Source organism: Lethenteron reissneri, chromosome 60, assembly GCF_015708825.2.
Source record: "Lethenteron reissneri isolate LAM-NWPU_2019-01 chromosome 60, ASM1570882v1, whole genome shotgun sequence".
Classification (NCBI taxonomy): Eukaryota; Metazoa; Chordata; class Hyperoartia; order Petromyzontiformes; family Petromyzontidae; genus Lethenteron; species Lethenteron reissneri.
Genome location: NC_083838.1, coordinates 661,915 through 673,970, shown reverse-complemented (window position 1 = coordinate 673,970; position 12,056 = coordinate 661,915). Strand labels below are relative to the sequence as shown.

At 56.9% G+C, this 12,056-nt stretch overlaps 1 protein-coding gene and 1 long non-coding RNA gene across 7 annotated transcripts; one reads left to right on the top strand and one right to left on the bottom strand.

The window, feature by feature from the left end:
- The first annotated feature begins 3,910 nt into the window (after positions 1-3,910).
- Positions 3,911-10,111, top strand: LOC133358053 (hydroxylysine kinase-like). Of its 6 annotated transcripts, XM_061576326.1 has the most exons (7): positions 3,923-3,941; positions 4,766-4,902; positions 5,229-5,354; positions 5,675-6,813; positions 7,425-7,567; positions 8,363-8,543; positions 8,841-10,111. In XM_061576326.1, the coding sequence occupies exons 4-7, from the start codon at positions 6,387-6,389 to the stop codon at positions 9,350-9,352; spliced, it is 1,263 nt and encodes a 420-aa protein (XP_061432310.1). In that variant the 5' UTR covers positions 3,923-3,941; positions 4,766-4,902; positions 5,229-5,354; positions 5,675-6,386; the 3' UTR covers positions 9,353-10,111. The 6 variants fall into 6 exon arrangements, with proteins under 6 accessions (XP_061432308.1, XP_061432310.1, XP_061432312.1 ...); XM_061576321.1 differs by lacking the exon at positions 3,923-3,941 and having other exon boundaries at positions 4,543-4,902; XM_061576324.1 differs by lacking the exons at positions 4,766-4,902; positions 5,229-5,354 and having other exon boundaries at positions 3,911-3,941.
- LOC133358054 (uncharacterized) lies at positions 7,974-10,584 on the bottom strand. The gene is made up of 2 exons (XR_009757019.1): positions 10,386-10,584; positions 7,974-8,541 (listed from the first exon to the last, which is right to left on the bottom strand). It is a non-coding gene; the product is annotated as an uncharacterized LOC133358054 (long non-coding RNA).
- Positions 10,585-12,056: the final 1,472 nt, after the last annotated feature.

Here is a 12,056-nt window from a genome sequence, read left to right as displayed (position 1 = left end):
CACACACACACGCGCACCAGTTAGGGATTCCACATTTCTGGGAGGCTCAACAGGGACAGGTACGAAACACGTTTTAACACGTAGGCTTTCGCGAACAATATCCATATATTTTTTTATTTAATAACGATAATGGCGGATTTCTCCACAAATCTGGCTGTCGCCTGATGAAGCTAGTTGTAATTACTGGCGACACGTCGTACTCAGATTGTAAATGTTGCGGATATACTCTCCAACACACCGGTTAGTGCTGTACTGGTGACGAATTGGCACATTCTGTTTACGTGACAACCCTTACTAGTTGGCTGTGTCGGGTGGTGGCGGGTTTAACGACGCATTTAAATCTCGACTTAAAGCTTTCGTGACTGCAGGAATTCATATTCTTTGGGTCTTTGGGTCTTTCGGTAAAGTCACGTAGATAGGTTCAAAGAAAAATAAAATTACGTTTCGATCGCATCAAAAAAAGCGTATGGACATTTGTTTCCACATCGTGAACAATGCGGAGGTTGTCACTGTGGGGGAGGCTTGGTAGCACGTGGAAGCAGCTGGCTACACCTGTACGTCGCGTGGCCTGAACTTCTTTCGCACCGCACGTGGCCCACCGCGCCAGCAGGAGGTGCGCGCGTGGGAGTTTCAGCGCACGCCTCGTGCAGCAACCACTCTGCCTTCACCCTCCCTCCCTTTGTCCGACGTTTCGCTCCCAGTCGCACAACCCGAAAACGCAGCGGAGAACCAAGTTGGCATTTTACCCGCACTGAAGCCCCCGCCACACGCCGCCTACCACACCGTGCTCGACCCACGCGCACACGCGCCTGGCGTTGCCATGGGCGGTATTTGTTTCTAGCACGACCCCTTCCACGCCACCGCCACTTTGTCTGAGTGTTGTGCAGTAGAAGCACGCGGAGGCGAGGGATACGACGATGGCTGTCGCCCTTTGCTAAATCACTGCCACACTGAATACTATTTGGGTCTGAGCCTCGGCTCCCCCTTTGGGGTTCAGCCAACACCGCCCGGCCACGAAGAGGGACCCCCCCCCTTGCGGCCTTCCTAGCCCTGACCCCCCACGCCATGACCCTCGTCACGGGGGGGGGGGGGGGTCCCTCTTGGCCGGCTCCTGCCCCCACCTCGGACCCGCCCACGTTCCCGAAGGGGCCCCTTGCACCACCCGTGACTGTCAACCCGCTCGCATCTCCTCCTGTCCGCCTCCTCATTGGCTACTCACATACTCCTCTACACGAGCACGACCCCATACTCCCCACTGACACGTGGTACTAACACGTGGTACTAGCTTGACCCTTCATAGGTAGTGCTCGCTAACAGCACTTGCCCCAACAGTCTGTCAAGGCTACACGGGGGATCTTTGTCAAGTATTGTATAGTGCGGTCCAGATGTATTGTGACCCCTCTCCCCCTGGGCGTTTTGTGTTTCACTTTCGCGCATTAATTTCCGTTTCACAACAACCCCGACTTGCCAAAAATCTAAAGACGTTTCGCAGAATAACCCTCGGCACGGCAGCGGTCACGGGACATCTGGAACAACCCGCGCTGCTGCTCCCTCCCCGTCCGCGAGACGGCGCTCGCTGGCAGCTCCAGAGAGGCTTAGTATCCGGGGCGCGCGCCCTTTAAGTTTCATTTGTTCATGCCCAGCAGCAGTAGAGGTAGCAGCAGTAGTAGTAGAGGCCGCAGCAGCAGTAGTAGTAGAGGCCGCAGCAGCAGTAGATGCAGTAGAGGTAGCAGCAGCAGAGGCAGTAGCAGCAGCAGAGGCAGGAGCAGTAGTAGCAGCAGCAGTAGTAGCAGTAGTAGCAGCAGCAGAGGCAGTAGCAGCAGAGGCAGCAGTAGTAGCAGCAGAGGCAGCAGTAGCAGTAGAGACAGCAGCAGTATTAGTAGCAGTAGTACCAGCAGTAGCAGCAGTAGTAGAGGCAGTAGTAGCAGCAGCAGTAGTAGCGGCAGCAGTAGTAGTAGAGGCAGCAGCAGTAGTAGCAGCAGTAGTAGCAGCAGCAGTAGCAGCAGTAGTAGTAGCAGCGGTAGTACAGTAGCAGTAGCGGCAGCAATAGCAGCAGCAGTAGCGGCAGCAATAGCAGCAGCAGTAGTAGAGGCAGTAGTAGCAGCAGCAGTAGCGGCAGCAGTAGCGGCAGCAGTAGCAGCAGCAGTAGCAGCAGTAGTAGCGGCAGCAGTAGTAGTAGAGGCAGCAGCAGTAGTAGCAGCAGTAGTAGCAGCAGCAGTAGCAGCAGTAGTAGTAGCAGCGGTAGTACAGTAGCAGTAGCGGCAGCAATAGCAGCAGCAGTAGTAGAGGCAGTAGTAGCAGCAGCAGTAGCGGCAGCAGTAGCGGCAGCAGTAGCAGCAGCAGTAGCGGCAGCAGTAGTAGTAGTAGCAGCAGTAGTAGTAGTAGCAGCAGTAGCGGCAGCAGTAGCAGTAGTAGTAGAGGCAGCAGCAGTAGTAGAGGCAGTAGCAGTAGCAGCAGTAGCAGCAGCAGTAGCGGCAGCAGCAGTAGTAGTAGTAACAGCCGTAGTAGTAGTAGCAGCAGCAGTAGTAGTAGCAGCAGCAGTAGCAGCAGCAGTAGTAGTAGCAGCAGTAGTAGCAGCAGCAGTAGCAGCAGTAGTAGTAGCAGCAGCAGTAGCAGCAGCAGTAGCAGCAGTAGTAGCAGTAGTAGTAGCAGCAGCAGTAACAGCAGTAGTAGCAGCAGTAGTAGCAGCAGCAGTAGTAGCAGTAGTAGTAGCAGCAGTAGTAGCAGTAGTAGTAGAGAGTAGCAGCAGCAGTAGCAGCAGTAGTAGCAGCAGCAGTAGCAGCAGCAGTAGCAGCAATAGTAGTAGAGGCAGCAGCAGTAGCAGCAGTAGTAGTAGCAGCAGTAGCGGCAGCAGCAATAGTAGTAGATGCAGCAATAGTAGTAGAGGCAGCAGCAGTAGTAGTAGCAGCAGTAGCGGCAGCAGTAGTAGCAGCAGTAGCGGCAGCAGTAGTAGCAGCAGCAGCAGCAGTAGTAGCAGCAGCAGCAGTAGTAGCAGCAGTAGCGGCAGCAGTAGTAGCAGCAGTAGCGGCAGCAGCAGTAGCAGCAGTAGCAGTAGCAGCAGTAGCGGCAGTAGTAGTAGCAGCAGTAGCGGCAGTAGCAGTTAGTAGTAGCAGCAGTAGCAGCAGTAGTAGTAGCAGCAGTAGCGGCAGTAGTAGTAGCAGCAGTAGCAGCAGTAGTAGTAGCAGCAGTAGCGGCAGTAGTAGTAGCAGCAGTAGCGGCAGTAGTAGTAGCAGCAGTAGCGGCAGTAGTAGTAGCAGCAGTAGCAGCAGTAGTAGTAGCAGCAGTAGCAGCAGTAGTAGCAGCAGTAGCAGCAGTAGTAGTAGCAGCAGTAGCGGCAGTAGTAGTAGCAGCAGTAGCAGCAGTAGTAGTAGCAGCAGTAGCGGCAGTAGTAGTAGCAGCAGTAGCGGCAGTAGTAGTAGCAGCAGTAGCGGCAGCAGTAGTAGCAGCAGTAGCGGCAGTAGTAGTAGCAGCAGTAGCGGCAGTAGTAGTAGCAGCAGTAGCGGCAGTAGTAGTAGCAGCAGTAGCAGCAGTAGTAGTAGCAGCAGTAGCAGCAGTAGTAGAGGCAGCAGCAGTAGTAGTAGCAGTAGTAGTAGCAGCAGTAGCAGCAGTAGTAGTAGCAGCAGTAGCAGCAGTAGTAGTAGCAGCAGTAGCGGCAGTAGTAGTAGCAGCAGTAGTAGTAGCAGCAGTAGCAGCAGTAGTAGAGGCAGCAGCAGTAGTAGTAGCAGCAGTAGCAGCAGTAGTAGCAGTAGCGGCAGCAGCACGCGAGCCCGCGGTGTCCCATCGAGCGTGGGGCGGTGGGGGGCGAATCGATTCGCGAATCGACAGATGGGGAGAGTCGGAATCGAAGTGGGGTTGACTCCAATCCCCCCCCACCACCGCCTTCATGATCGATTCACAAATTTTGGATTCGGAATCGAAGTGGAGTCGACTCCAAACCGCAGGTCTGTCCGCGCGATGTTTTAACCCAATTAAACTGACGGCTCGGCTCGTTCGCTCACGGTCATTGGGGCAACGTGGCTCGCTTCCTGTACGAGGATAGAAAGTCGTCGTCTCGTCTGGGATGGACTTCAACATCGTTAGGGGCAGTCCGGCACCACCCGAGTCTGGCTGGCCTCAGCCTGCTGTTGTCTCTTCCGGAGTGAAGATTTGGTTCGTGGTGACCTCTCGTGGGTCGGTGGGGGCGTGGGTCAGTGGGTGCGTGGGTGGGTGGGTAGCTGTGTGGGTGGGTGAGGGCGTGGGTGGCTGTGTGGGTGGGTGGGTGCGTGGGTGGGTAGGTGCGTGGGTACGTGGGAGGTGCGTGCGTGGGTAGCTGTGTGAGTAGGTGGGTGCGTGGGTAGGTGCGTAGATGGGTGGCTGGGTGCGTGGGTGGTTGGGTAGGTGGGTGAGTGGGTGCGTGGGTAGGTGCTTGGATGGGTGGCTGGGTGCGTGGGTGGTTGGGTAGGTGGGTGGGTAGCTGTTTGAGTAGGTGGGTGCATGGATGGGTGGCTGGGTGCGTGGGTGGTTGGGTAGGTGGGTGAGTGGATGCGTGGGTAGGTGCGTGGATGGGTGCCTGGGTGCGTGGGTAGTTAATTCTCAACTGAACTCAACTAATTTTACTTTACCAGCTGTAAGGCCCCACTGAGCTGTGTAGCTCTTTTCAGAAGCGACCTGGCCATCACAAACGATGGCTCAACCAAGTGGCTTATCATCATCATCGTCATCACGTGGAAGTGTATAGCAGCAGCCACATGCTCTAAACGCCGTGATGTTGATTCTAAATGTGGAGGGAAAACCTGGAGGGAGCCGGAGACAAATCCACGCGACCACGGGGAGAGAGAGACACCGCCAACTCCAAACATACAGCAGCAGCAGGCATCGTCAGGAGTCGGGATCAAACCCACGGCCTCCTGTATACCAGGCGAGGTAGTTAACATCTCCTAGCCACCGTGGAGAGATTCTGATAATCTCACTCAAGTAAATGTGTGTTGGTTTAACATTCACTCAGAGTGACTGCAGGTGCAAGACTGACCTCTGAGTCACCAACACCACCACAGCAAAGTACAGAGAATACAGACTAAGCATGGGGGTGTGACCCGTTCTGGTAATAAAACAGGAGTCGTGTGAAGATGTACAAACACCAAACAGATGAAACCTTTGCATGGAATCAAGTACTGCATTAACCACGCATTCTACTTGTCGTGAACATGCAAACTAACACACTCTGACAATCTGTGGGCATTGTCTTTGAGACTGACTTGTCTACAGCAGAGACATCGGCGGCGGCCTTCTCTGTGCCCTCGTCTCACCACCAGTGTCAGAGCAGAGAACAACGCCAAACGGCGGACAGTACAAAGACAATGCCACACTAACTCGGGGTGAGCAGTTACATCATGGGCTACTTGCTTGTCAGTATCATAGTATGACTACTAAGAAGAGGTTTCGATTTAAAGCTTTCGTGACTGCAGGGATTCATCTTCTTGGTTCTTTCGGTAAAGTCACGTAGAAGGGAAATAATAAAATATTATTTTATTAAAAGTAAAGAACCAAGAAGATAAGAGGTTGGTACGTGCTGTTAAGTCGATAACCTACTTGTCGCACTGCCAACTGCGCGGAAGGCAATCTCTGCGTGAACCGCTAACCCTGCAGGCCACAGCCCCAGCGCTAACCCCGGCTGCTTGTGCCGCTTGTGTCACAGGTGTGTGGCGGCGGGACCCCCCGCACTTGCCGGCGTCTCTCCTCCCCGCCTCCTTGTCCCTCGCCCGCTTTGTCTCTCCCCGCAGCTGCCCGCGTGTAGCCTGTAACAGGCTGTAGGGGCAAGTGCTGTTAGCGTGCGCCGAGAGAGACAGAGAGACACAAGGACAGAGAGATGCAGAGACAGAGAGACACAGGGACAGAGAGACAGAGAGACACAGGGACAGAGAGACGCACAGCAGACGCATTGAGAGACCGATCGTAAGGTAGACAGACTGCGATCGGGACAGAGCTGTAGAAAAAGAGAAGTTAAAGGAGGAAGGGAGAGAGAAAGTGGAGAGAGAGGCAGGAAGTGTGACAAAGACATTGAGAGACGCAGAAGTGGGCAGAAGTTCAGAGAGAGCGAGAGAGGGATCACAACCACAGAGAGAACACGAATTTCTTTAGAAGTGCTTCGTGTGTTTAGTTTGTTGTCCTCCCCCGCTCCACCGATTAGCACGGTTGGCTACGTACGGTGTGAAAGAAGTTCAGTGCACATGCACACAAAAAGAGAGACCTGTAGACGAAAGGGATAGATCAACGTAAATACACAGAAAGAGGGGGGAGAGAGTGGGGCAGAAGGAGAGAGTTGGGTGGGATAGAGAGAGACAGAGAGAAACAAGGGGACAGGGAGAGAAGCAGGGAGAGATAGGGACCAGGCAGAGAAGGGAGAGAGGATGTTGGGCAGGGACGAGCAAGGGGACGAGCATGGGGACGAGCATGGGGACGAGCAAGGGGATGGAGAGATGGTGGAGGAGGAGCTGGTGAGACCCGACGTCTCGCCAGACAAGGTGAGGGAGCTGGTGGAGAGGCTGTACGGCATCAACGCCACCAGCGTCACCGAGCTGGGCAGCTACGACGACCAGAACTTCCACGTGGAGACACGAGGCCACGTGGTCCCTGAACCTTCCTCCTCCTCGTCGCCGTCCGTCGTGTGTCCCCACGGCTACGTGCTGAAGGTGACCAACTCGGCCGACAGCCGGCACCGCGCCAGCCTCGTGGAGGCGCAGACGCAAGCCGTGCGCTTCCTGGGCGAACGCGGGTTCCCCGTGCCGGCGGTCGTGTTCACCGTGGACGGGCGGCTCATGGCGATGGAGATGCTGGGTGAGACGATGCCGGCTGAGCAGTTGGGTCCGCGGTGATGGTGACGGGGTGTGTGTGTTGTTATTATTATTAAGTAATGGGGTTGGGCGCATGATAACCAACAATCACAAACAAGTACCGTGCTGTATGCCACATAAACTAAAAAACTAATAATTTAAATAAACGTGTAAAAACCCGATACGAAATCATCCCTAGACAAATAGGAGTATAAATACTGAATAAATACTGCACTCACCGATAATGATGATCCAAAGCAGGTGTGTGTGTTTGTCCGTGAGTGGGGACCGGCAGTGCTTGTTCATATTGTCTTCGTTATTATTATTATTTAGCTTATCTAGCAAAGCCTCACCTGGGTCTTATGACAATGATTGCTTTGTCAGGATAGTCCCACGCGAGTCAGTCGCGGTGCCATTTTTTCAAACGTAAATTTTGGCCACGGCACCACCACACAACGACGGACTGCTCGTGCGAATTACGTCACGGACAAGCCGGTGAGCGGGTGAGCGGGTGAGCGGGTGAGCCGGTGAGCCGGTGAGCGGTTGAGCGGGGCGAATCGACGACCGCTGGATCACCGCTTGCACGGTGGACCGTGTCGTCGTGTGTGCGAGTAGACGGCGACGGATCGGAGTTTCGCTTCATCGTGCGTCTCTTCACCTTCCTGCCGGGGACGCTGCTGGAGGAGGTGGAACCCAGCGACGATCTGCTCGGGCAGATGGGACGCACGCTCGCCCGCATGAACCGCACGCTGCACGAGGTACGGCGCAGTGCAATTCGCCGCGGTGGCGAGATGTTGACTGCCTCGCCTGGTATGGAGGAGGTCGTGGGTTCGATCCCAAACCTGACGCCTGCTGCTGTATATTTGGAGTTTGCGTGTCTCTCTCTCTGTGGTCGCGCGGATTTATCTCCAGGTCCTCCGGTTTTTTCCTCCACATTTAGAATAAACATCACACGTTTCGAGGCTTTGGGTGCTTCTATAAATTTCCACGTGATAAGCCACTTCGTTGAGGTATCATTTGTGTCCAGGTCACATCTGAAAAAGAGCTGTCGCTCAATGAGTCATACCTGGTAAAATACTAAATTAAAATTTTAGTTTAGATCTTAATTAACTATCGTCATCAGCTGTGATATCTCTCCTGCCGAATGGTCAAGCGAACACGCTATATGCAACGTCTTTTTATTTCATTTGAAAGCTTTAGTCCAGCCTGTTGACGATTCGGACATTGATGACGACGACGATGACAATGTTGAAAACGATCATTGTGATAATGATGAGCATGTTACTGATGATAACGATGTTGCTGATGATTCGGATATTGATGACGACGATGATGATGTTGAAAATGACAATGAAATGTCATTGTTGATGATGATGGTCATGTCATTGATGAAAACAATGCTGTTGGCGATTCAAACGTTGATGATGATGATGATGGCGATGACGATGTTGAACATGATAATTGTAAAGATGATGACCATATCATTGATGACGATGCCGGTGACGATTCTGATGCTGACGACGATGCCGCGTTGTCTCTCCACGCGCTCGCAGGAGTTCCACGAGCCGTGCCGGGCGGCGCTCTGCTCGGACGGGCGGTGGGGCCTCCAGCAGGCCCACCTCATCGCCCCGTTCGTGGACGAGGTGGAGGACGTCTCCCTGCGCGCCACGCTGGCTGACGTGGTGCACCAGTTCCACGAGCGCGTGCTGCCCAACCTGCGACACTTTCGGCCCTGTGAGTGACACGCGACCATTCTGTGCTGCATCTGTGTCCGCTCCCCCTGTCTTGCAGAGTACGTGTGTGTACATGTGTGTGTACATCTGTGTGTACGTGTATGTGTACGTGTGTGTCTGTGTCCATGGCTGCCAAGTGTTGTTAATGCTGCTACCATCATTGACAGTCAAGTGTGGTTCACACTGCCACCATCATTGACTGTCATGCCTAGTTAACGCTGATACTACGATTATCGACTGTCAAGCCAAGTTAATAACCGCTGGCATCTGGTCATCATTCCCTTCCTGACCCACGCAGCGATCAACCACAGCGACTTTCACGACCAGAACCTGCTGGTGCGCCCCAAACCCTGCGCCAGTGGCGGTGGCGCTGGCGGCTGGGAGCTGTGCGGAATCCTCGACTTCAGCGACGCGTGCGCAGGGCCGCTGGTCCTCGACGCGGCCGTCGCGATGGCCGACGTGGTTGCGTCGGCGCGCCACTCCGACCTCCAGCAGGCCCTGCGCGCGGCCGGCGCGTTCTTGGCGGCGTTCGAGCGGGAAGTAGGGGCCCCGCTGACGGGGGCCGAGCGCGGGGCCCTCTTCATCCTGGTGGCCGCCCGCCTGGCGCAGTCGGCGGTGCTGGCGGAGCGCGACTCACGCACGATGGCGAGCGACGGCCCGGCGGGCGGCCGCGCGCGTCGCATCGGCGCGTTCGTCGCTCAGGAGGCGGCGCGGCTCAGAGAACTGTGGGCGGCGGGGGAGGACGAGGCGTGGCGCTGCTGGAGACGGGGCAGCGACCCGCCAGATGAGCTGGGGCTGCCGAGAACGTAATGTCGTTCGTCCCGCACCTCCGTTTGGCGCGGTTGGCTACGTACTGTGCCGAAATGACATTCATTGTACGTACGTATGTACGTGTGTGCATACGTACGTACGTGTGTGCATACGTACGTGCGTGCATACGTACGTGCGTATGACAGCACCGCCAACATCGGGAGTAGGGGACGGGGTGCGCGGGGCAGCTCTGCCTCTTTTTACACTGCACAACCGAGCCGTGCCGGGGCCTGGCATGGGCCCGGGAGGCGCGCCGGATTGTTTTTCCACTGCACAAGCCTTGCCGTGTGAATGAAAGAGTGAGGGGCGTGTGTAGATGATACGGTGATGCTGTGGCTGTCACCGTGCACCGACGAATGTCACAACCAAATCAATGGGATGACTCTCATGTGGATGCACGTATGTTGAACTTCTTTCGCACCGTACGTAGCCAACCGCACGCCAATTGGACCATGTGGAGGAAGGACAACTAAACACAAAAATGCATTCTTAGTCCTGCCCCTGGCCCTGCTGAAACCCATCCCAGATTCATCGTCTTTGCGAGACCAGTGGATTTTGATTTCGTTCCGACTCGGCATGGCAACTAGCGAGTGGCAAACCAGCCGGACCTTGAAGGCCCCTTCGGTTGCTCAGCTTGGCTGTGCCAGCGCCCAAAGGCGGTATCAGATCCGAGGGATAAAACCAAAAGGCCTGGCCAGGAAGTGTCAATCATGCAATAGGGGGAGATGAGACGCTCATTAACCCCGAGAGAAAATCGAGTCACCATTATTATTCGTAGTTGAATATATTTAAATAAAGTACTCTAAACAAATTGCATTGTGATCAATGTCGACTACCACTGCATATTTGGCCTCCTTTGTATTGGCTGGTTCAAGTCCACTCAGCTGACATTTGCATATAGTTCACGTGAATCATCTGTTTATATATAACACGAATCGATTTGTGTATCGTGACCATTATTGGCGACTATTCGATTAATTGCTGTTTGCCAGTGGTGGGCTGCTGGTGCGTGACGTCACTGGAGAGCCATTACCTCTAAGTCTGCCCGAACGTGACGTCAGCGGCGTGTCGGCGGCCACGTTTCACAGGGCGAGCGGTCACCGCTGCCCCTCCAACGCCACTTTGTGGCGTCATCGAAGTGCAGAAATTAGCCTGTGCGCCATGCGCTCCCGACTGTGACGTCACCGCGGTGCCGTACCCTCCCGGCTGACGTCACCGCGGTGCCGCGCGCTCTCGGCTGCCCGGATGTGACGTCGCCCAAGCGCTCGCGCGTGGGAGTTTTCTATTCCGGAAGTGGCGTGTGTGGAGTGCCGGAAATGACGCGGCCCGAGTGTAAGCGGGCGGGGTGGGTGGCGAGAGGCGGAGTGGAGGTGCAGGGAGAGAGGGACGGGGAGGTGCAGGGAGAGAGGGACGGGGAGGTGCAGGGAGAGAGGGACGGGGAGGTGCAGGGAGAGAGGGACGGGGAGGTGCAGGGAGAGAGGGACGGGGAGGCGCAGGGAGAGAGGGACGGGGAGGTGCAGGGAGAGAGGGACGGGGGAGGTGCAGGGAGAGAGGGACGGGGAGGGACGGGGAGGTGCAGGGAGAGAGGGACGGGGAGGTGCAGGGAGAGAGGGACGGGGAGGGACGGGGAGGTGCAGGGAGAGAGGGACGGGGAGGTGCAGGGAGAGAGGGACGGGGAGGGACGGGGAGGTGCAGGAGAGAGGACGGGGAGGTGCAGGAGAGAGGGACGGGGAGGTGCAGGGAGAGAGGGACGGGGAGGTGCAGGGAGAGAGGGACGGGGAGGGTGCAGGGAGAGAGGGACGGGGAGGTGCAGGGAGAGAGGGACGGGGAGGTGCAGGGAGAGAGGGACGGGGAGGCGCAGGGAGAGAGGGACGGGGAGGTGCAGGGAGAGAGGGACGGGGAGGTGCAGGGAGAGAGGGGACGGGGAGGGACGGGGAGGTGCAGGGAGAGAGGGACGGGGAGGTGCAGGGAGGAGAGGGACGGGGAGGGACGGGGAGGTGCAGGGAGAGAGGGACGGGGAGGTGCAGGGAGAGAGGGACGGGGAGGGACGGGGAGGTGCAGGGAGAGAGGGACGGGGAGGTGCAGGGAGAGAGGGACGGGGAGGTGCAGGGAGAGAGGGACGGGGAGGTGCAGGGAGAGAGGGACGGGGAGGTGCAGGGAGAGAGGACGGGGAGGCGCAGGGAGAGAGGGACGGGGAGGTGCAGGGAGAGGGGACGGGGAGGTGCAGGGAGAGAGGGACGGGGAGGGACGGGGAGGTGCAGGGAGAGAGGGACGGGGAGGTGCAGGGAGAGAGGGACGGGAGGGACGGGGGAGGTGCAGGGAGAGAGGGACGGGGAGGTGCAGGGAGAGAGGACGGGGAGGGACGGGGAGGTGCAGGGAGAGAGGGACGGGGAGGTGCAGGGAGAGAGGGACGGGGAGGTGCAGGGAGAGAGGGACGGGGAGGGACGGGGAGGTGCAGGGAGAGAGGGACGGGGAGGTGCAGGGAGAGAGGGACGGGGAGGGACGGGGAGGTGCAGGGAGAGAGGGACGGGGAGGTGCAGGGAGAGAGGGACGGGGAGGGACGGGGAGGTGCAGGGAGAGAGGGACGGGGAGGTGCAGGGAGAGAGGGACGGGGAGGGACGGGGAGGTGCAGGGAGAGAGGGACGGGGAGGTGCAGGGAGAGAGGGACGGGGAGGTGCAGGGAGAGAGGGACGGGGAGGTGCAG